General features: G+C 40.9%; 1 protein-coding gene across 1 annotated transcript in view; it reads left to right on the top strand.

Moving 5' to 3' along the window:
* Cep128 (centrosomal protein 128) overlaps nt 1-24,990 on the top strand; it is a 345,407-nt gene that overhangs the window by 21,264 nt on the left and 299,153 nt on the right. Inside the window, exons 6-8 of the mRNA XM_021201917.1 lie at nt 13,608-13,734; nt 14,840-14,955; nt 22,878-22,969. Coding sequence (XP_021057576.1) covers nt 13,608-13,734; nt 14,840-14,955; nt 22,878-22,969 — 335 coding nt within the window. The remainder of the gene's footprint in view (nt 1-13,607; nt 13,735-14,839; nt 14,956-22,877; nt 22,970-24,990) is intronic.

Here is a 24,990-nt window from a genome sequence, read left to right as displayed (position 1 = left end):
GAGTCTAACTTCTTGAATTCTTTGTATATATGGGATATTAGCCCTCTACGGGAGATTAGGTTTGGTAAAGATCTTTTCCCAATCTGTTGGTTGCCATTTTGTTGTATTGACAGTGTCCTTTGCCTTACAGAAGCTTTGCTATTTTATGAGGTCCCATTTGCCTATTTTTGATCTTAGAGCATAAATCACTTGTGTTCTGTTTAGGAAATTTACCCCTGTGCCCATGTGTTGGAGCCTCTTTACCACTTTCTCTTCTGTTAGTTTCATTGAATCTGGTTTTATGTGGAGGTCCTTGATCCACTTGGACTTGAACTTTGTACAGGAGATAAGAATGCCCAAAAGTTCTGATTATCCAAGATTCAATTCATAGACCACATGAAGCCCTAGAAGAATAAGGAAGACCAAAATGTGGATGCTTCCATGCTTCTTAGAAGGTTGAACAAAATACTCAGAAGAGGAAATATGGAGATAAAATGTGGAGGGGAAACTGAAGGAAAGGCCATCCAGAGACTGTCCCACCTGGGGATCCATCCTGTGTACAGTCACCAAATCTGGACACTATTGTGAATGCCAGGAAGTGGTTGCTGATATGGCTGTCTCCTGAGAGGCTCTGCCAGAGCCTGACAAATATAGAGGCAGTTGATCCAACCAACCATTGAACTGAGCATGGAGGGTGGGGGTGTGGGGGATGGGAGGTGGTGCCCCAGATGGAGGAGTTGGAGAAGGGACTGAAGGAGCTAAGGGGGTTTGCAGCCCCATGGAGGGAGCAACAGTGTCAACTGGCCAGAACCCCTGTAACTCAGAACTCCCTGGGACTCGATTACCAACCAAAGAATACACATGGAGGGACCCACGACTCTGGCCACAAATGTGGCAGAGTATGGCCTTGTTGGCTATCAGTGGGAGGAGAGGCCCTTGGGCCTGAGGGTGTTCGATGCCCCAATGTAGGGGAATGCCAGGGAGGGAAGATGGGATTGGGTGGGTGGGTGGGGAGCACCCTCATAGAGGCAGAGGAGGGGGATAGAATAGAGGGATTCCGAAGGGGAGACCTGGAAAGGGAAAAACATTTGAAATGTAAATAAAGAAAATATCCAATAAATAATAAAAAAAGAATATCGATTTGCATTCTTCTACATGCTTGACCTCCAATTGAACCAGCACCAATTGTGGAAAATGCTGTCTCTTTTCTATTGGATGGTTATAGCTCCTTTATCAAAGATCAAGTGACCATAGGTGTGTGGGTTCATTTCTGGGTTTCCAATTCTATTCCATTGATCTACTTGCCTGTCTCTGTACCAATACCATACACTTTTTATCACTATTGCTCTGTAATACAGCTTGAAGTTAGGGATGGTGGTTCCCCCAGAAGTTCTTTTATTGTTGAGAATAGTTTTCATTGTCCTGGGTTTTTTTTTTTTTGTTATTCCAAATGAATTTGAGAATTGCTCTTTCTAACTCTATGAAGAATTGAGTTGAAATTTTGTGGGGGATTGCATTGAATCCGTAGATTGCTTTCAGCAAGATAGCCATTTTTAGTATATTAATCCTGCCAATCCATGAGCATGGGGGATCTTTCCATCTTCAGAGATCTTCGATATTTTTTTTCTTCAGAGACTTAAAGTTCTTTTCATACAGATCTTTCACTTGCTTGGTTAGAGTCACACCAAGGTATGTAATATTATTTGTGACCATTGTGAAGGGTGTTGTTTCCCTAACTTCTTTCTCAGCCTGTTAACCCTTTGAGTAGAGGAAGGCAACTGATTTGTTTGAGTTAATTCTATATCCAGCCACTTTGCTGAAGGTTTAGGAGTTCTCTGGTGGAATTTTAGGGGTCACTTAAGTATACTACCATATTGTCTGCAAACAGTGATATTTTGACTTCTTCTTTTCCAATTTGTATCCCTTTAACCTCCTTTTGTTGTCTAATTACTCAGGCTAGAACTTCTAGTACTTTATTGAATAGATGGGGAGAGAGTGAGCAGCCTTGTCAGTTCCTGATTTTAGTGGGATTGCTTCAAGTTTCTCTCCATTTAGTTTGATGTTGGCTACTGGTTTGTTGTATATTGCTTTCACTACTATGTTTAGATATGTGCCTTGAATTCCTCATCTTTCCAAGACTTTTAACATGAAAGAATGTTGAATTTTGTCAAAAGCTTTTCAGCATCTAATGAATGATCATGTGATTTTTTTTTCTTTGAGTTTGTTTATGTAGTGGATTACAATTGATGATTTCCTTATATTGAACCATCCTTGCATCCCTGGGATGAAGCCTAGTTGATCATGATGGATAATTGTTTTGATGCATTCTTGGATTTGGTTTGTGAGAATTTTATTGAGTATTTTTGCATTGGTATTCATAAGTGAAGTTAGTCTGAAGTTCTCTTTCTTGTTGGGTCTTTGTGTGGTTTAGGTATGAGAGTAATTGTAGCTTCATAGAATGAATTGGGTAGTGTTCCTTCTGTTTGTATTTTGTGGAATAGTTTGAAGAGTAATGGTATTAGGTCTTCTTTGAAGGTCTGACAGAATTCTGCACTAAAACCATCTGGTCCTGGGCTGTTTTTGGTTGAGAGACTTTTAATGACTGCTTGTATTTCTTTAGGGGTTATTGGACCGTTTAGATGGTTTATTTGATAATGATTTAACTTTGATACTGGGTGCCTGTCTAGAAAATTGTCAGTTTCATCCAGATTTTCCAGTTTAGTTGAGTATAGACTTTTGTAGTAGGATCTGATGATATTTTTGAATTTCCTTAGTTTCTGTTGTTATGTCTTCCATTTCATCTCTGATTTTGTTAATTTGGATACTGTCTCTATGCCCTCTGGTTAGTCTGGCTAAGGGTTTATCTATCTTGTTGATTTTCTCAAAGATCCAGCTCCTGGCTTTGTTGATTCTTTGTATAGTTCTTTTTGTTTCTACTCGGTTGATTTCAGCCCTGAGTTTGATTATTTCCTGCATTCTACTCCTCTTGGGTGTATTTGCTGCTTTTTGTTCTACAACTTTCAGATGTGCCGTCAAGCTTTTAGTGTATGCTCTCTCCAGTTTCTTTTTGGAGGCACTCAGAGCTCTAAGTTTTCTTCTTTGAACTGCTTCCATTGTGTCCCATAAGTTTTGGTATGTTGTGGCTTCATTTTCAACACATTCCAAAAAGTCTTCAATTTCTTTCTTTATTTCTTCCTTGAACAAGTTATCATTGAGTAGAGCATTGTTCAGCTTCCATGTGTATGTGGGCTTTCTGTTTTTTTTTTTTTTTTTTTGAGACAGGGTTTCTCTGTATAGCCCTGGCTGTCCTGGAACTCACTTTGTAGATTCGGCTGGCCTTGAACTCAGAAATCCACCTGGCTCTACCTCCCAAGTGCTAGGATTAAAGGCGTGCGTCACCACGCCTGGCCCCTGTTGTTTTTTGTTGTTATTGAAGACCAGCTTTAAGTCTCTGGTGATCTGATAGGATGCATGGGATTATCTCAATCTTCTTGTATCTGTTGAGGCCTGTTTTGTGACCAGATCAATTTTGGAGAAGGTACCATGGGGTGCTGAGAAGAAGGTATATTCTTTTGTTTTGGGATGAAATGTTCTATGATATCTGTTAAATCCATTTGGTTCATAACCCACTAGCTTCTTGTATATTTGCGCACTCACCTTTGGGAACCCATTTAAAAGTCTTTCTTCTTTATAGAAGGCAGGAGTAGTGTTCACATTTTAACAAGAAGGATTTACATTATACAGTAATGGCTTTCTGTATCTTTGTCCTATACCAGTTGTGAAATATGTCCCCAGCTGTGACTGAGGACTCGCTTTCCTCTGGCGAAGCAGAACCGTAGGTGTTATTATTTATTTGCTTGCATTTGGAGACTAATTGAGCAGAAGGAAACAGGGCTTCTCTATAAAGGGCTTTCCTGCTTTCCCTCAGAAAATAAGTGTGGGCACTTTCACACCTACAGGATATTTATGATGTATGATGTGTCTGAAAGGCCCAGCTGTAGACTTCATGTGTGTAGGTAGCCCACAAATAGTTTTAGGTTATTCTATTAATAATAGATATTTATCCTTTTTAATTTATTTGTGAAAAATTGGAACATTCACTAGAAACAGAAAACAGGAAGCAGAAAACATGGTCACAGCTAAAGTTAGACACTGAATTCTGCGGAGTGACTGTTCAACCCAACAGGGTTACTTTCCGGCCACTCGTAGAAAAAAAGACCTAGAAGAGCAGAGTCCTTTTTGCCTACACTTGTTCCTTAGCCTGGTCTGGCTGTCCCTCTCTGGCTTCCTTATGCTCTCGCTCTGTTCTGACACTTGGTGGTTAGTGACTTGCCGTTCTGACATGTCTGTGGATCATGGCGCTAACTGCTGTATGTTTGAGCTAGTCAGGATAGCAGGAATTTTCTTTTCTCTCTCTCTCTCTCTCTCTCTCTCTCTCTCTCTCTCTCTCTCTCTCTTTCAACTTTTTGTCAAAAACAAAACAAAACAACAATAAAAAACCAAGTAAAATATCCTATCTCTATCCTGCCTGGTCCTGGTTTTTTTTTTTTTTTTTTTTTTAAATTCCATTTATTGGAGTCTTTTCTGGATCTTTTAATTCATAATCTTCAAGTCCTCAATGCACACAGCAAAATTGTCTATCTTTAAACCAGCCAAATTACTATGTTGTGTTTGTGGATATATATAATTTTGTATGTGTGAGGGTGCATGTGTGTGTGTGTGTGTGTGTGTGCACACGCATGTGCACATAAGCCAGAGGTCATCCTTGAGTGTTGTTCCTCAGGGGGTGTCTATCATTTTGAGACAAAACCTTTCACTGGGACCTGGGACACACTGCTTTATACTAGGCTGGCTGGCCAGTGAGCCTCAGGATTTACCTGTCTCCATCTCTCCTCGTTGAATTTAGAGTTAGGAGCCACCACACCTTGCTTTTTATGTGAGAGCTGGGGATTGAACCCATGCTCTGATGCTTGGATGATAAGCAACTTAGCAACTGAGCTACTTCTCTGTCCTTACTGCCCGTCATTTTTTTTTTTTAAATTACATTTTATTGGGGCTGGAGAGATGGCTTAGTGGTTAAGAGCACAGAGAACTGGAGTTCAGTGCTCAGCACCTACATGGTAGCTCATAACCATCTGTAACTACTGTTGCAGGGGATCTGATGCCCCCCTCTGGCCTTTGTGGGCAGCAGGCAGGCACATGGTGCACATACCTTTTAGCAGAATAGTCATACCCATAAAATAAAAGTAAATAAACCTTTAAAAGAATTGCATCTTATTTATTCATTGTGTGTGTATGAATATGTGTGCACGTGCATGTGTACTCACATGTATACATGCTTTAATTTGTGTGTTGAAATCAAGACAATTTGCAGGAACCGATAATTTCCTTTTACTGTTGGGGTTCTAGGGATTGACTTGGGTTATCAGGATTGGCAATAATTGCTTTTACTATGAGCTAACTTACTAGCCCCCAGAACATGCTCTTTAATTTAATTTATATATGCTTTATAATAGAATAATATATTTTAGCCAGTGATAACTCAACTGTTAAAAAAAATTCACCATGATGAATATCCATTTCCTACTTGAATTCACATTTTCTTTTAAAATGTAAAGAGACTTCTTAGAAAACTGAATCAACTCTTTTGCCTTAGGAAAGGCAGTAGCTTTTATTATTAACTTAGATTTTATAAATGACTATTGTTAATCCTCAATAAATGGATATGTAGGTTGTCTGTTTAAATATTTGTTGGTGGCTTCACTCTGTGACTATAATTTATCAATGGGGAAGGGAAACAGCTTGAAAGTATGAATGTCTGCTGTTTTTCTCCTGAGTTGATTCTCACATAACAAGGCAACTGCAATGGGTATGCTTCGTGGTCTTTAAAGCCTGCTGGTTGTAATCTTGTTAGGTCCTTTTAGGCTCTATGTCTGTCTTGGAATACTCCGTATTTTACTGTTGTTCCCTTGACTCTTTATAACCTGCAACCTAAGTTTACTATTTATTTCACTTTAACTTTTATTAGCGTACATTAATTTATGAAGTGTTGGGTCCCTTCATGGCGTTGTCACACATGGATGTACTTTGGTCATACTCAACCCATCCCCCACTGCTGCCTTCCTCGTCTCTGCCATTAATTCTGCTCTTCTTTTCTCAAGGAGCTCCCTTTCATGTCACTTATTCCTTCTGAGTCTGGCTTAATTTGCTTGTCATAATGATCTCCATTTCCCTGCAAATGCTATGGCTTCATTTTTTTCATGGCTGAATTATAATTCATTGCATGCATAAACGTGTCTATGTACATACAACATTTATGATGTATATTGCATTTTCCTGACCATCTGTTGGTGGGTGCTGGGCTGGCTCCAGGCTTTGGCTATCATCAGTCATACAAATAAGCAAGGCTGTGCAGGCATCTCTGTAGTAAGCTGCCTGTGATTCCTGCATCAAACCCAGGTTTAATTTTTTGCTTATTACCTCTGAAGACCTTGGATGGGTCACATGGAGAATCTCGAAGTCTCTGGATTTAATGCAGGAGCAGTACCTAACTTTCTATAGTCTTCTTAGGGACTTCCCTATTACTTTAGGTTTTAAACGTTATCTTCTTACAATGCTGTAAGGAATAATGTTTATATTTTTGTTTTTTAGATAAGAAAGGTGGGTCACAGACTGGTCATTCACTTGCCTGTGGTCTTTTAAGTGACATCTTCAACAGCAGGTGCATTTTAGAACCTAGTGTCAGGATTCAGTTACTCCACTAAGCTGACATGATTACTCACTGTTTCCCAATGGTGTAACTTTAAAGGTCTATTTTTACTTATGTGCATGTGTACGCGTGTGTGTGTGTGTGTGTGTGTGTGTGTGTGTATGTGTGTGTCCATGCCTGAAGAGTGGAGAAGAGTGTTGGATTCCCCTGGAGCTGGAGTTCTAGATGGTTGTGAGCTGCCCCAGATGGGTCCTGGGAAGTGAACTTGTATTCTTTGTAAAAGCTGTGTGTGTTCTTAGCTTAAGTAAGCCATGCTGTAACTTCATATTTCTGAAATGAGGACCTTAAACTGAAGTTTGGAAGATTAAATGATCACACACTGAGGACAGATTTTGGAGACCACTTGCACTTACTGAAAATATGCCCAGTGTTATAAGGTCATTATATCTTAGTTGGCACAAGGCCTGGAATAAGAGCGAGTTAGAACCCATACAGAATGGAATTGGGAGGGAGTCTGGAAGTGAGCTAGGACTCAGGCGCCTAGGAAGCAGCTCTTGTCACTCTATACAGTGGAGTAGGGTCCAGGTCGCCTGTAGTGGCGCAGGCTTTCCCCTTCACCAGCAGCAGAGATTTGCATACGCCAGCCACTCTTGTAAATGTTCTGGTCAGTGACCAGTGGGTAGGCTGGTGTTGATGAGACCACATAGTTAATAGGGTATTAAAGTATAGTTCTTACTTCATACCAGTAGGTTAATTAAGTTCATTTTAAGGATAAAGACATAAGATCAAATTATAGCATTGAAACTTGCATTAATAGGTAACTTTTTCTAAATATGTATTTTGATTAAAAATTTCCTTTGGGGAAAGACCATCCAGTGAATGGCGCAACTTAGGATTCATCCCATGCACAGGCACCAAACCCTGACGCTACACTGATGCCATGTTGTGCTGGCAGACAGGAACCTGGCATGGCTGTCCTCAAATGCAGATACTTACAGCCAACCATTGGACTAATAGCCCACCCAAGGGCTCTTTGGATTTGTGAATGAAACACACACACACACACACACACACACACACACACACACACACACACACCAGCTAATTGTGTTATTAGCTAATTGTGTTATTGGCTGGGTACTTCTAAACCTCCCTGCAGCCAGCACATTTTCTCCTCCGGCATTTCTGACTTAACACCTCTTAAATCTATATTTTATCTTGTTGCCTTGGCTCCTTCTGGGCGGGCCCTTTATCTTTGCTGCCCAAGATGCTTATGGGCAGCCCTTCTGGGGGCCACTTTCCTTCTTGTACCTACATTTTGGCTGTAACTCCCTCCTGTTCCTTCCCAGGATGGTCTGACCTACCCCCTTCTTCTGGCAGAGATCCTTTCTTTCTCTTCCATGTGTTTCTTCTCCGGGAAGCTAGAAGTCCTGCCCCTCGCTCTCTGCCCAGTCATTGGCTGTTGGTTCTTTATTGATCAATCAAAAACCAACTGGGCACAGGGACTGTCAGTGTCTAGACATGCAGATTCCCAATTAGGGGGTCGAGTCAAGAGAAAGCATTAGAACCAATTCCCAACAGGGTTTCACTTCTCAAAAGTACCTGATGACACCAGAGAAAGTGGTTTAAGCCAGATGTTAGCCATTTATCATAGCCCAGAGTTGAAGGTCCCTGCTCCTTGCATGCCTGGTTTGCACTAGTTTATTAAGTGCTTAAAGGTAAGGGGTGTCCTGTCTTTCAATAACTTAAGTAATGGTGGTCTGTGGGTAAGAAATTTAATTAGTTACCTTCTGTTAAGTCCATTTTAATGAATGTACTTCAGAGTTTTGAATTAGGTTATTCTCCTGTTGAAAAGTATAACTCCAAGGTTCTTATGTGAAGCTATGAGATGTGAAAATATTTCTTTCCTAGAAAATGGTGCGATGGCTCAGGGTAAAGGAGCTCTCTGTGCAAGGATGGTGATCCTAGTTCAGTCCCTGGAACCCACGTGGCGAAGAGAGCAACCTGACTCCAGAAAGCTGTCCCCTGACCTCTGCATGTGTCCCCTGACGTCTGCCCGGCACATGTCCTTGTATTCACATGTTATGAAACATAAAATTAATGCAAAGGAATTTCCTTGAGGCTTATGGAAGAAATTTATTCTTTGGACTCAGAATTGAAATTGGATTCTGATTTTCTTTCCTTAGAAATTACCTCAGTTACTTTGAACAAGTTATTAAACCTTTTGAAGACCAAGTTTCATTATTTAAAACATTAACATAATCATGCATACTTCATTATGCTAATATTCAAGTGCTCATAATATATTTGCTAAACATTTATTTGTGATTTCTTTAATTTGTCTGAAAATCACCATTATTAAGCATATACTAAGCCCATTTAAAATTTGCTTTATTCATCAGTGTTTGTGCACACGCTCAAGGTCCATGACTAGTCAGAAGACAACCCTCAGGAGTTGACTCTCTCCTGCCACCTTGCACCCAGGGTTCTTGACTGCTGAGCCATCTCCCCAGCCCCCTATGAAAAGTTATAGCATTAGACTGGACATCCTAAATTTTATCCAATTTCTAGAGTGATTAATTTCCAGTACTTATTATTGCTCCTAGATTTTGAAGTGATGCTTCATTTCTCTTGTTCTGCAATATATATTTTAAAATATAGTTTATGTTTGTGTGTGTGTGTGTGTGTGTGTGTGTGTGTGTGTGTGTATGTATATGTATGTCTGGTCTGTGTACATCTCTGTCTGAGTATGCCTGCCCCCTCATCTATCTATCTATCTATCTATCTGTCTGTCTGTCTGTCTGTCTGGTCTGTCTGTCTGGTCTGTCTGTCTGTCTGTCTGTCTGTCTGTGTCTTTCTGCCTCTGTCTCTTTCTGTGTATGTATGTGTATATTTTTATTACTTTTAGCTATAGCTTGGGATTGGTTAGCCAGCATGTTCACATCAAAGTCATTTTGGCATGGCATGCTCTGGTTTTGGGACCAGTTCCCTTTGTAGACCAACTAGCAAGGAAAGAAACGCAGCAGTGATGCCCCGGATGACTGGAGGCTGCTGACGTAGTGAGGCTTCGGTACAGGCTCTGGTGAGAAAAGGAAGTTTAGAAGAACTCTTTTCCTCCTTCAGAAACAGCTAATTCTAGAGGTGGCTTCCAAACAGAGTTTCTGGAGTCAGAAATCACTTGGAAATGCAGAACCTAGATTAGTCCCTTGCAAAAATCAGCTGACACTGCAAAGGGTAATCTAGGAGAGACGATGGATTGAAACTGAAAACAGACCAGCCTTCAAGGGGACGGAATAAATCCTATTCTTACCTGGATTGAGGCAGTTTGGGATTTCTATTGATTCTAAGCTGACTTCCTGCGGGAGGGAAAATCACACACCTTGAATGTCAGATGACTTAAATAAACAAACAGCTTTCAGTGGGAGGATTGAGTAGAAGCTGGTAGGCAGTTGAAAAGAGAATGAATTAAAAGACGGTCAACAGAAGCTCTCCAAAGAGAAGAATGTAAGAGTGGAAGGGTGAACCCACAGAAAAGAGACTGGGAAAAGATCAGAAGGCTACGAGAGGACAGCATTGCGGTAATAATGCATTCCAGGTATGGTGTCATACTCTCCATCGCAGCTCTCATGAGGCTGGAAGATTCTCAAGCCAGCCTGGGCTACAACGGGAGGCACTGTCTCCATCAAACCAAACCCTTAAGAAGGAGAGGATGAGGGACAGGAGACAAGAGGAGAGAACAGGGCAAAAACAGTGAGTGACTGAGAATTTACAACACATGAAAGATATCAAGTTATTCATTCTGTGGTCCCTATGGCTAAACAAGCAGGACAAAACAAATAGAACTCAAATAGCCACACAGTAAAGCATCAGAGAAGCTAAAAAGAAGACTTCCTAATGTTTTATCCAAGGATGGATACAAATGTCAGGGTGGGAGTGGGGGTGGTTTCAGGAAGAGACTACTCAGCTGAAGGGAAAAGAGAAGACTGAATATGAGTCTGAAGAGCAGCTTGTTTTCCAGAAACAATGGGGAGAGAAGCAGCTGACTTTGCTTCCAAGAGTGGGATCAGATTAAAGTTAGCCGACTGTAAGGAGCTGAATGAAAAACAACTTGTCACGTGTGACTCTTCTGTTTTGGGTATGCTTTTCCTGTGGCTGGCCCAGCTAGTTTCCCTACACTTCCTCAGGCTAAATACTTCTTCGTGCTCACGGTAATAGCTGTTCTCCCATTCCACTCCTGCAGTGTTGAGTTCTGCAGAGGTTCCTCTCCATCAACTGTTTCGTTTCGATCTTGTTTTTGAAGAGTTGGACATGAGATGGATTCATGCGTTATTATTGTTGTCCTTATTTTTATTCATGTTTGCATAAGGGTCCTAGCTGGAGCTGAAGTTCCCCACAAGTCAGGGTGGACAGCTTTTCCTCCATTCTTTTGGGTGCTAGTTGAGTTTTCTTAAGTGGACCATTGCGTGTTTGTCTGGATATTATTCCTAGTATTTAGCATATTTTGTTCAATATAGGTAGCTATAAGTATTCTAAGTGTCAAATATTGGCTTTGACACCCAGGGTAAACTGAGGTGGGGCATAGTGTTAGCAATGGGTCAAAATCTGGTAACTCCTGGCATTCGAAGACCTCTGTTGGTCATGGCAGGCAATTAAAAGAGAAAAAAAGGGGAAGGAGCCATACATAGCTAGTGGCTCTGGTGGCTTGAGATCAGCACTACTTGTAACTGTAATTCTTGTAATTCTGAACTCTCTTTTACTCTTCTGGCACCAGAGCTGATTGCTTTTGGTGAGTGCATCCTGCTGATAGCCACAGACAATTAGAAAAACAAACAAACAAACAACCCCTCAACTACTTGGGATGGCAAAAAAGTTAAAGAAAAAGAAAAAGAAAAAGAAAAAAAAATCACACACTCATTCAATGGATGAAGTAAAGAGGGCTCGTTATGCCAATTTCACACTCGCAAATATCTATATATACACACCCACATTTATATACACACAGTTTGTGGACAGAGTAAAGCTTACATATATACACACAGTTGGGTGGACCAGAGCCTCAATACCCTTATACATATACATATGTGGTGAGTGGAGAGAAGGTTCAACGACTTTTATTTTTTCAATTAGTCCTTTTTATATTAGTCCTAAAACAAAGTTCTCCACGTAAGAACAAGAACTACTTTATTTGAAAACAGATAAAATGTTAGAGGGATTTAGGTACAGCAGAATTGTTGATTATAAATTCAAAGCAGCAGTTTTATCTGTCTTTTATTCCATAAATTCATTAAAAGTTCAAAGCAATAGCTTTATATGTTCATTGCCATATGTTATTATGATGCACACCTGTGGCCTCATCCTTGGTATGGATATTTTTCTTTGATCATAAATCAGTCCCAAGCATATTTCTCTTCCTAGTGCAATTGCGTGCTTGTGACACATAAAGGCTCATAGAACTCTTTTTGAACCTTCCTTATTCTGTGTGGAGGCTTAAAATTACGAGTCAATTCGATAAAAATCATTACCTGGAATTATGAAATCATCAATTGATCTAAATAGCATTATTACATGAAAGTTAATCTTCATATAGATTCTGCAGGAAATCTGCCCAACAGAGTGGGTTAATACCCAGGAAACAGTAGGCAGTTATATGTCAGATACATGAGGAGCACAGCAATGGGAAACATGGAAAGGCATAGCAACAAGAAGCAATCCTGGCATGAAGTCCCCGGAGTCCATGCCTCTTTAGGGCATATGTAGTGTTTCTGCCTACATGCAGACCGACGCCTGTCTGTGTGCGCAGAACACCTTGGGGTGGGTTCGTACTGCAGAGCTAATCTTCCTGAAATAAGATGACCTGCAAGAAAGATTATTACTATTTATTGATTACACGCGGGAGAACCCAACCCTCCCCCACGTGTCCCATTGTCCATTGTCTCTGCTGAGTGTCTCTGTCAGAGCTGCATGGCTTAATGGTCCATGTCCCAATGGTGGAATGGCGCGCAGTCCGGTCCTCCGCGGAGCTATGTCCACAAGGCGGGTCCAATCGAGTAGGCGTGACGACATTGGTGATTGGTCCGGGCGACGAGTGGGCGTTGACAGTGGGCGGTCCGAGGATGCTGTGTTCCGGCAGCTGATCTGGCTGATCTGGGGAGCGACCCCCAGCGTTCCTGTAAGAGGCACGACACAATTTAGAGGGAGGACCCAACATCTGCATCTGTTTTATTTAATATTTTAAATTTTTTGGAATGGCACATGCATACCCATTGCAGTCATGCCAAAAATGGTGGTCCGGATCCTGGGAACTCACTTGCTTTCCACAGTTTTTCTTGCATGCCTTCACCACCAATGTGTGCATATTTTCTACTCACGAGTGCATGGTTGTTAACCGCTCCAATTCCTATTATGTGGTGACATTCGTTCTCACCGTTCTCCGGCATGCATCATCTTTCAGTGAATGGATGTGGTGTTCTGATGCTGTTTGGTGGTGCACGTTGTTGTAGTAGCCTCAGTCTCTTCAGTAGCTGATCAGTGCCTAGCCTTTAGGTCTGGGGTTTCTGACAGAAAGTTTAGAAGGATGCTTTTCTTTTTCTTCAAATGTGTTGACTGGTCTTGTTATATTTCTCCCCAAATGTGAGTTAGTCATTTCAGTGTAGTTTGCCAGCCCTTAAATAAGGTGGGTATCTCTTTCTTGGCAGGCAATAGGGGATAAGGTAGTGATAGATACCATTATAAACCAGACCTTAGCATTTATTCTTCAAGTACTTACGTTTATTAGTTTTTCTATTTCCTAACATAACTCAGTTCAAAATTCCTCTGATAGCCTTTTTCCCCCCTGGGAAGTTAGATATTTAAGAAACAGCTTTCGGAAGTTTAGTGTGGTTTGAAGTTAAGAAGAGTAACTCTTCATCATCTCCTTCAGTTAAAGGAGGATTTGGAGCAGTCAATAAACCAATTGAGGAGTCAGCGGCTACGGAGAAGCTCTGGAGGGAGAAGTGTTTCTGTCACCAGCCTGAGTGCAAGTGACCTTGATGGTGGCGCTGTGGCAGGTAAGCCCCTCGCATGGTCTAAAAGTCACCTCGATTCTGGTGCTGTGGCAGATAAACTCTGCACAGGTGTCAAAAGCCTTTTTTCTTTTAACATTTCAAAAATATTTTTGAAGTGCATACTGAATGGATTTGAATTATACAGTATAAGATTATAGATCTTGAAAATTATATCTCTATCTCTATCTATCTATCTATCTATCTATCTATCTATCTATCTATCTATCTATCTATCTACACACACACAAGATTAGTATGTGCAGTTGTGGAAAGTATGGTGTATCTTTTCTAAATGGGTCTTTTGAGTCTGGGCTTGTTAGTTTTCTTTTTCTCGGGCTCTGTGCACTGCCTGGAGCTGTCCAAGCTTCGGAACAAGCGAGTAAGTGAAGTTTATTTGTGGTATGTCTTCTTCCTGATCTTGTCCTGGCAGAGTAGTTTTAAAGTTTCTGATTATCAAGTGTGCTGTAACATATGGTCAAAGCAGGTGGATTCTAGCCTTCATGTTCAGCTAGATGCCAATGGTTGTGTGAACAGTTATTGAACACTCTGCCTGTAATTAACCTCATATTTCCCAGTAGCACTAAGAATCATATTTGAATCACACAGAAACACCCACAGTGATGGGAGTGGTTTAGTTGGAGGAATATTGGTACCTTGAGTTATGAACACTGCTGTTAGTCAAATATTAATTAAAATTGGGCACTTATTTTTTATGAAGTCTGTTTTTATTGATTGTTATGCACTATTTTGGCTTTAGATTTATTGATTTAATATTTGCAAGACTTGATCTTACTAATGGGATATTATAGGGAGAAGTAAAGATTTTAAGTATTTAATAATTATTTTCATGAAAGATAAAATATGTTGTTGCTTTGGACAGTGTTAAAAGTTGGATCCTTTGGCAAGTTCTGTTTCCAGGCTAAGTTTGTTGTTCATTTTATCTGCTTTAAGAACAATGTTGTTGAGATCTTTATGGCTACAGCATGTTACGTGGGGAGTTAGGCTAAGAGTACCTACATATCTCCTTGTCTGGTCTGTAGGTATTAAGTGGAATTTTGTTTGTTCTCATGCAGTGTTTTAATGCCCATTTTTTCTTTGCATTTGAAAGAGAGTCTCCGTTTTACACCTACCTCACCTCTGAAGGACTACGATCTACAGGGTATTAAACGAAACAGGTTCAGAACTGGTGTTCGGTTTGTTTCAGAGACTGACAACATGGTCCAGGTACTTCATAACATTGTGTAGTTTATCTGTCATAGCCTATGTTTATATATAAATTACTGACATTTTAACTTTATGGATGTATCTTAACTAAGAATTTGATCATTAATAACTTTGTATAACAGGAATAAACATACATATCTAAAGATTCCAAGCTAGTATCAATATATTCAATATATGACAGAGAACATACAGTATTTGTCTTTGTGGGTCTGGTTTACCTTACTCAGAATGATTGTTCTTTTTTTTTTTTCTCTATCTATCTATCTATCTATTTATTTATTTTTTCGAGACAGGGTTTCTCTGTGTAGCCCTGGCTGTCCTGGAACTCACTTTGTAGACCAGGCTGGCCTCGAACTCAGAAATCCACCTGCCTCTGACTCCCAAGTGCTGGGATTAAAGGCGTGCGCTATCACCGCCCGGCTAAGCCAAATATATCTTATTTTCAATGTGGAAATACTTCTCTATTCTCTAAGATTAAGAAGAGTCCCTGTGCAGTCTTTAAGATTAAGAAGAGTCCCTATGCAGACATTATTGCATATGCCAGCAAAATTTTGCTGAAATGACCCTGATGTAGCTGTCTCTTGTGAGGCTATGCCAGTGCCTGGAACATACAGAAGAGGATGCTCACAGTCATCTATTGGATGGAACACAGGGCCCCCATGTGAAAGAGAAAGTACCCAAGGACCTGAAGGGGTCTGTAACCCTATAGCAGGAACAGCAATATGAACTAACCAGTACCCCCAGAGCTCATGTCTCTAGCTGCATATGTAGCAGAGGATGGCCTAATCAGTCATCATTGGGAGGAGACGCACTTGGTCTTGCAAAGATCATATGCCCCAATACAGGGGAATACCAGGGCCAGGAAGTGGGAGTGTGTGGGTTGGGGAGCAGAGCGGGGGGGAGGGTATAGGGGACTTTCGGGATAGCATTTGAATTGTAAGTGAAGAAAATATCTAATAAAAAAATGACTTAAAAAAAAAAAGTCCCTAGTGCAGACAAGTCCCATGTACCCCTCCTTTATGCCTGTCATTTGCAGCTGCTCCCACCAGGAAGAACGTTAGAACGTTTCTTACAATTCAGGGGTATATTTTCTGCTGATTGAAAGGTTTGCTGGGTTGGCATCTGGGTCTCTTAGCTCTGCAAGACATCTGCCCAGGCCCTTAATTCTAATAGATCTGCCTTTGAATGTTACTTGGCCTTTTTCCCTTGCAGCTTTTAATATTCTTTCTTTGTTCTGTACATTTAGTGTTTTCGTTATTATGTGGTGGAAGGATTTTCTTTTCTGGCTCAATCTACTTGGTGTTCTGTAAGCTTCTACATTTGTAAGCATCTCTTTCTTTATGTTTGGGAAATTTTCTTCAACGATTTTGTTGAAAATATTTTCTGGATCTTTGAGCTAGGAATCTTCTTTTATCTCTATTGTTCTTAGGTTTAGTCTTTTCATAGTGTTCTATATTTGTGTCAGATATGTGTCTTTTTATATTTAAAGTTTTCTTTGACAGATGTATTAATTTACTCTATCATATCTGTGAGTCTGAGATACCTTCTTCCATCACCTGTATTCTATTGGTGATGCCTGTATCTGTAGTTTCTGTTCTTTTACCTAGGTTTTCCTCTCCAGGATTTCTTCAGTTTGTGATTTTTTCATTGCTTCTATTTCCATTCACAAGTCTTGCCCAGTTTTATTCATTTCCTTTACCTGTTTGATTGTATTTTCGTGTTTTTCTTTATGGGATTTATTCATTTTCTCTATAAGAGTCTGCTTCTGTCATCTTCATAAGATTGTATTTAAGGTCAATTCTTGTGCTTCAGCTGTGCTGGATAATCCAGGGCTTGCTGCAGTAGGATAGCTGGGCCCTGGTGGTGCCATACTGCCCTGGCTGTTGTTGATTATGTTCTTATCTGGCCTCTAGTCATCTGGGTTTGGGGTTTTGAAGCTGATTTCTGGGTTTATCTTTGTTAGATGGATTTGATGTTTTTTCCTTTGGTTTCTGTTTCCTCTCTGGTCTTCTTGCCTGAGTGGCCTGGGCTTCTGGTGACCAGCAAGTCTTCATGTCCAGTAAGGTGTCCATACTGGGTTTTTTGTAGCCTGTGTGACCTCTGAGGTTTTGGGTGTTAACATTGCCTCTGGGGTTCCAAGTAATTGTGTGGCCTCTGTGGTTTTGGGTACCTGGCTGGTCTCTGAGGTTCCTAGGATGAGGTGGCTTCCAGTAAAGCAGAAGCCCTTTATCAAAGTTGTGGGCTGGAATATGGGGTTGGGGGAGCGTGCTGTTGGCGGCTGCTGGGCAGGGTTAAAGGATTGTTAGTAGGTGGTGGGCAATGTGTTAGCAGAGGTGGATATGTGTGTTTAAATTGGAGCGTATTCATAGAAGTCAGGAAAATAGTAAGGCACCAAGTGTTAGTGGGTGGATCTCCAGGTAAGTAGGAAGACAGAATGCAGGTGATATGAAGCAGGGAGGGAAATAGTAAAACAGAAAGGGTTAAGTGGGTTGGGTGTTAGAAGAGCTGGGTAGAAGAGAGTATGGGGAAGGATAATTAATCCTGAAGACATTTAAAAAAGCCATTTAGAAGCCTACTACTAGAGAGTTTCCCTAAAACACACACACACACACACACACACACACACACACACACACACACACACACACACACACGGAGTTCAAGTGAGTCACCTTATAATGGGGTCAATGATTCTTCCAGATTCTATAGGCTATCAAATAAAAATTGGTAAATGCCAGGTATGGGATACATCTTTTTGCATTGTTAATCAGTGATGTCCCATAATATTCCTCTACTTCCCAACATTATAGACTAGTGCCATTGCTCTTGGCTATGCTTGAGTATTTGGGTGGAAAGATAAAAACTGCTGTATAAACGCTAGCTGAGAAATGGAGAGCTAGCACTCGCTAGTACTTATCTGAAAGCTCCTTCTCCCTGGTTAGCTGCTATAGTGCTAGGAAGTTCTGTATATCGTATTGGGGGAGAAAAATGGTGCGCAGCCTTAACCAGCTCTGGACCCTGCCAGTTACAATAACAATTGACCTGGAAAAATGACCTACTGGTGCAAGAGTGGCACGAGTGGCAGGGGAGTAATCATCCACTGTCCAGATGGGTTTAAGGGCTGTTCCACAAGATGCAACTCATGTCTGCTACTATACCCTGAGCCAAAACACATGATGCCTAAGTCATAGGGAAGAATCTAATGCTGTTCTCCTAAATTATTCTCCTGAATGGACATAGAAATGACTTGTCCCGTTTTCCCCCAAGGTCATGCCCTTAAACCCATAGGTGAGAACATTCTGCAGCTCTCATCAGTGAAGCTTTGGTTTTCTTCTGTAGTAGATGGTGATGAATACAGAGACCTACAGATGGTCAGTGTGCATGCAATGAGACTGGAACACTCAGCTCTAAATGGGGCATCTATATCATACCCACTCCTGCTGAGGCTCAGGGATCATTATGGAAGCAGTAGTGGAAAGATTGTAAGACCCCGAGCTAGTAGACTTCTGCAGCAACAACGTATTTGGCAAGCAGGACCAGACCGCTGCATGTATGAGTTCACAGCAGCTATAACTATGTTCGAATGAGTTATATAAGAACAAGCCAGTCAAAATCCAAGCAGAGAAGAGGAGGCTCACGAAACTCCACCACTATCTGAGGAGTGTAGGCAGTGTGAGAGTTTTCTTCATGAATGTGATCCCTGAGAGGCTACACATGCTCCAGTACATAGCTCTACACACCTGCTCCCACAGTATCATGTATACGCAGTGGTGCTAACACCAAAGCATATAGAGTTGGCAGGGACAAGTGGTGGGGCACAGGGAAGGTGTCGAAGGCAGGGACTGGGAGTGGGTTTGATCCAGGTACATTATTTTACTTGTATGGAACTTTCAAACAATAAAAGGAATGAAAAAACTGAGTGTCCTAGTTAGTTACTATGCTATGATGAAACACCATGACCAAAGCAACTTGGGAAGAAAAGGGTTTATTTGATTATACATGTTCACATCTGTGTTTATCATCAAAGGAAGTCAGGACAGGAACTCAATCAGGGCATGAACCTGGAGTCAGGAGCTGATGCAGAGGCCATGGACGGCTTACTGACTTACTCCTCATGGCTCGCCCAGCCTGCTTTCTTATAGAATTCAGGGTCACCAGCCCAGGAATGCCACCACCCATAATGCCACCTCCCCCAACAATCACTAATTAAGAAAATGCTCTAGAGCCAGACATTTTGGAGGATTTTCTCAATTGAGGTTCTTTCCTTTCCGATAAGTAGCTTGTGTCAAGTTGACATAAAACTTGTTCATTGAGTTTAGTTGAACATGTTTTCTTTCATTTCCTGTGCAGGTGGTTTACTCTGCAGAAAGCCCTGCTAAGTTAGCTACAGTTTGGCCAAGTTGGACCAGCTCTGAACAGTCAGTAAAGCACATTAACGGTAGCCCCCGAGGCACCAGAGTGCTGGTGTCACGGTGAGGAAAGGGTAACTTGGTCAAGAGCGGCCACATTTGAATCTTCCACTTCTTTCCCTGTGTCTTCTGTCTCAGTAGTTGGTGATTTCCTGCTGATCTGTAGTCTGTATGTAACTTATGTGTCTCTGTCGTCTTTCTGTCCCTAGTGAAGGGCTTTGCTCTCTATTCACTCTTGGGAACAATATAGAAAAATTTGTGCAGTAATGAAGGATTCTTTACAGATTTTTTTTTTTTTTTTTTTTTTTTTACCCCCAAGACAAGGTTTCTCTGTATAGCCTTGGAACTTGATCTGTAGACCAGACTGGTCTCAGGTTCACAGAGATCCATCTGCCTCTGCCTCTGCCTCCCAAGTGTTGGGATTAAAGGTGTGCACCACCATCACCTTACTAATAGACATCTTTAACAGAGTTTTATAATGGATTAAGTCACTGACTCAGATCGACACCAATTGATCCCAAAGAAGTCCATATGGCAAAATGCTTTTATCAAGCAATATGCTGTTTCCAACATTTATGGTGGATATTTGTTGTGTAAGGTTGCTTTTGACTTGATTTCTGTTTTCAATAAATGATTAATACACACACACAGAGACAGACAGACAGACAGACATGTATTGTTTTCTAGGTCGGGGTAGGTTAAACAAACAGGCTGAGTACATAGCAAGTGTAGTGGCTAGTTTTCAGTAGCTTGACACAAACTTAGACATGTCTGGGAAGAGGGCATCCCAACTGAGAAAACACCTTTGTAAGACTGGCCTGTAGACAAGTCTAAAGGGCCTACTCACTGTAGATGGTGTCATCCCTGGGCAGGTGCTCCTAGGTGGTATAGGAAGGTAGGCTGAGCAAGCCATGAGGGGCAAGCTAGTGGGCTGTATTTTTTATATCTGTCAATCAGCAGCTGTCATGACCTGACTCTCTTTGGACAATGAACAAGGTGACACTCTGCCTTTGGTCATGGCCATCAAAACCCTAATTAAAACAGAAAGATACAGCTCTTAAGTGTGTTCAAGGTGTGTTGAACTCAGTGGTAAGGACCAGCAAAAGTTCCAGTCTCTTTGAAGGTAAGAGTTATTTCATAAGAGAGTATCTCCTCCTTTATATGGTTGATTTACTAATATTAAGTAAGAAACTTGAAAGTGTATTCCCCAAAGAGTCTTGAAGTAATTTAAATAGTTTCTAGGAATATATTTCTTTCTCTGCTTATTAAAGTTTTTTCCCCCCAGAGCTGAGTTTTCCTTCATTGTCTTAGGTAGCTAAATTAATTAGAATAGAAGAGAAGCAGCTTCCAACTTGGGCATCCTTGTTTTGATAGTGTTGTCAGGATTAGATGCTCAACGATTGTTTTGGGAAGCTCATGTGTGGCTGTTGCTTGCTTCAGCATGATATGAAATGGGTTAAGTGCATTAGGGAACCCCTTGTAGGAATTTTCCCATAACGGTATCATTTTTTTGATAAGTATAACAGGATTTAACAGCATAGGGACTGTTGGAACATTCCTCATTCAGTTTTCATTTTCTGTCCTTTGCTCCTTGGATTTTGGAACATTGCTTGTGTTAGGAATCGGTAATGAGTGGAACCCTTGCCTTTTCACTCAGCTCATATTCTAGATGGGATAGCTAGGTGTTAATCAATTAACTCCATAAGTGTGCCCACAGTATGAATTGAGGTGCACACTATTATGGAAAGAAACACACGCCATGGGGTGGGGTGTGGTGGAAATGTGACCTACTCCAGTCATAGAAGGCTCTGTAGAAAGCTGCCTGAATGGAGATCTGAAACTGGATCGAGTCATCTATAGTGGCACAGTTAGTGAAGACAGCACCTGTGTGTGGGCAATTGAAGGTAGGCCATGTTCATGATGCACACGAACAGATGGTCATTCTGTCTCAATGGTAGAAAGTAGTCGGTGTAGACACCTGAATTAGGATAGTGTGTTCTAGTGTGAATTGATGGCCATTTGGATTGGGATATCTGGAGTTACAGAGGAGGAAGCAGCTTTTAAAGCTATTACATGGATAAAATTGGTAGGTTTTTAAGGTTAGATGGCTGCACAGGGAAGGCAGGGATCCTCAGATTCTGTTTTACAAATTGGGAATTTGTGACCTGATGGCAAAGCTCCGTGGACTGTCGGTCATCTATTACCCTTCTTTCTGTTGTTCATCCCTAAGCCTGTTTTCTCAAGGCTCTTCTTGCCTGTGTGTGTTCCTAATGCGCCAGTGAGAGGCTAGTCTCTGTATGCTTTTCCCCCACCTCAGGCTGTCATATGCTTATTTCCCAGGAGGGAAGTTGTTAGTTGTTCCATGCGCATTTATTGAAAGGGTATTTCTCGTTTTTGTAAATCTTTGTAACCAAAAATTATTATAAATTATAGCACACATACACATATGCAGTCTTTATATTAATGTCTAAAGCACAATAGATTGAAGGCCACATATTTACTGTCCAGGACAAAAGAAATAAACTGTTTTCTACTCCTAAGGCTCTCTTAGGCTTCTTCTTTCAGGAATGAATATACCTTTTCCTGAGTTTAAAAACAATAATTTTTTTTTTTTAAAAAAGTTTGATGTGTTGGGGTGTTTTGTCTACGTGCATATCTGTACAACATGTGCATGCTTGGTGCCTACAAAAGTCCAAAGATGATGCATGATCCCCTAAAACTGGAATTACAGATGTTTGTGAGTATTATGTGGTGTGGGAAATCAAACCCTTGTTAGCAGTTAAGAGCAGCCAGTGCTCTTAACTGCTGAGCCAGTCTCTCCAGCTCTATCCTGATTTACATTCATTATTTCTTTACTTTGGCTCTATTGTATTGCTTGATATCTGCCTGCAATTACGTACACATTGAACACTGTCATACTTCATTATGTTTTTCCCTCCAGCCTTACTAATGCATAGGTGCGTTGAGGGCATTTGCACTGCTGCATGATCCTCTCAGAGAGTACATGTGAAATGCTCTGTTCTGTTCTTGATGAACTGTGGGGTTAAATTTAGCATTCCTCTTAGGAATAATGTGGCTCCATGCTGTTTTATACATGGTTCCTCACGTGTGGGTAATAGTGTCTTGGCAGGTAATGTTGGCCAACTAGGCATGTGGGCTGATGTAGTGATGAGTTATTGTAGCACAGCATGGTCATTTGCTGTGGTTAGTTCTGCACTCCAGTGTCTGGATTGACAGCAATGATAGAACTTGTAGTTCTGAAATAAGTCACACCTCCAGGCCACACACAAGGAGTGAAATTGCTATGTGGGGAGAGTGTGATGGACACTGGAGGACTAGCCTTTGAAGACGTATGTCTTAATAAGAAGCATTTATTACTAATGATTATTGTTATTAGTGATTATGAATGGTGATAGAGCGTTTGGTTATTTTTGTTGATGAGAGTTCTTATTCCGATGGATTCTTAGGGAAGAGCGAGCAGATCCTAAGGGCTGACTGTGCTTTGCTTTGCAGCTCCATACTTTTCATCAGTCCCTCCGCGACCTCACTAGTGAACAAGTTCGGCTTGGAGATGATTTCAACAGGGAGCTTTTCAGAAGAAGCCGGTAAACTGGGGACAGGGCTTCCTGGGAGGCATGACTTATCAAGAGAATCAGTTCATTTCTGTAATTGACATGTGGACAGAGGTTAAGAAAATGATGTTGTGCTTTTATATGACTATTTTAAAATGTCGTTTTTGCTTGTGTTTATATTTGTGTGTACATGTGTGTTCCTGTATGTGCAGATGCATGTGCATGTGTGTGCAGAAGGGGACTGTAGGTTAAACTTGTGTATTCTTAAAAAATGGCTATATATGTGCATGTATGTCTCAGTGTGAGTGTGTATGTGTGTATCTGTCTGTCTGTCTGTCTGACCGTGTGTCTGTGTTTGTGTATATTTAGAGGCCAGAAGAAGTGCCTGATCTCTTGGATCTGGAGTCACAGGCAGTCATGAGTGGCCGGGCCTTCTGCAAGAGGAGCAAATGCTCTTAACCACAGAGCTGTCTCTCCATCCCTGTAACGTAATTTTTGAGATAGTCTCAAAAAAAAAAAAAAAAAAAGTCTCTGGGACCTGATGCTCCCTGATTAGGGTAGGACGCCTCTCTAGTAATCTCTAAGGGCTGCCCTGTCTTTCCCTGCCAAGTGCCAGGGTGACAGGGACATGTCCCACACCCAGCTTTTGACATGGGTGCTAGGGAGGGAAAACAGGTCCTCATGGTGTGTGGCTAGTATTTCAGCAACTGAGCTGTGTCATCAGTCTCTAATATTTATTAATAGGACAGTTCAAAGCTTTGTGAATTTATGGTTTATCATGACTCATTGATTTTTGCTGTGGTGAGCTGAAACCCTGCCTGTCAAATATATCAAGCACAGTCCATAAAACTTACCTGAAATTAGGAGAGGAGGGCAGGAAAGTTAGTAGTAAGAGGGAAGCAAACTTTAGGTTTCTTCATAGAGTGCTGGTGTCATGGTGAGACACAGTAGGAGAGCTGTTAGCAAAGAAGAGAAAGGGGACAGACACACAGACAGCCGCAGCCAGAGACTGATGGTTTGTGCACTAACTTTTAGAAGTTCAGGGAAAAAAATAGAACACAAAACTTGTTTGTGTGTAGACACAAGCCATTTAGAATCTGATTTCTTAGTTTACTCGCTGTCTTTGAAAGCCTCTCCTTTGAACTTTTGACAGTTTTGTAGAATTTCCAAAAGCTGTTATTAATATAAGATTTTCTCATTCTCTTTTATTTTGTTCATCAACAGTAACAAGTGTTTCACTTTGAAGGCCTTCCTTCCTTCCTTCCTTTCCTTCTTTCTTTCTTTCAAAGGGACTAAGGTTTTTATATTTTCTTAAGGGTTATATTCTAGGGCCGTTGGCAGGATCCACATTCAAATGTAGGCAGTTAGGTCCCGCAGAGCCTCTGCTCTTTTTCAGTATAATGTGGTTTAAGGTCATTTTTACTTACCTGATGGGGATGCAGCATTTATATTACTGATTAGTGAGCTTAATTACTGGTAAGACAGAGAACTTAATGCTTGTTTTTCTCTTGACAAGGTGATAAAATGAGCAAAAATCCATCATTCTTCTTAATCTGGAATGTAGAGTTTATACGCTTGGAGCAAGGATGTAGATAGTACACTGGGTACATGAGTTTGAGAAGTAGATCCTGGAGAAGATGCAGGGATGAGTTAGTTGATTAGTTCTGTGGCCATGAGTAAGTGCAATGTTGCTCTGTGGCTCTCCTGACCTATAGACTGTACCATTTGAGAAGTGTCTGATATTTGGAGGCACAGGTAAGCAGAGACATTTTATTTAATCTCAAGTAGGAATCAAATTTATTTATTTGTGAAATGAGATGATATTGCATTGTAGATGAGCAAAATTGAATACTTAGCTTGTACCACAAATTATATTAGTGTTTCTGATGATACTGGATAGGAAATTATTTGATTCAGAAGTGTTGCTATTTTCTTGTCTTTTGTTCTCTTCTTTTCTCTTCTTTTCTTTTCTCTTCTCTTCTCTTCTCTTCTCTTCTCTTCTCTTCTCTTCTCTTCTCTTCTCTTCTCTTCTCTTCTCTTCTCTTCTCTTCTCT

Source organism: Mus pahari, chromosome 7 (assembly GCF_900095145.1).
Source record: "Mus pahari chromosome 7, PAHARI_EIJ_v1.1, whole genome shotgun sequence".
Lineage (NCBI taxonomy): Eukaryota > Metazoa > Chordata > Mammalia > Rodentia > Muridae > Mus > Mus pahari.
This window is presented reverse-complemented; position numbering and strand designations above follow the sequence as displayed.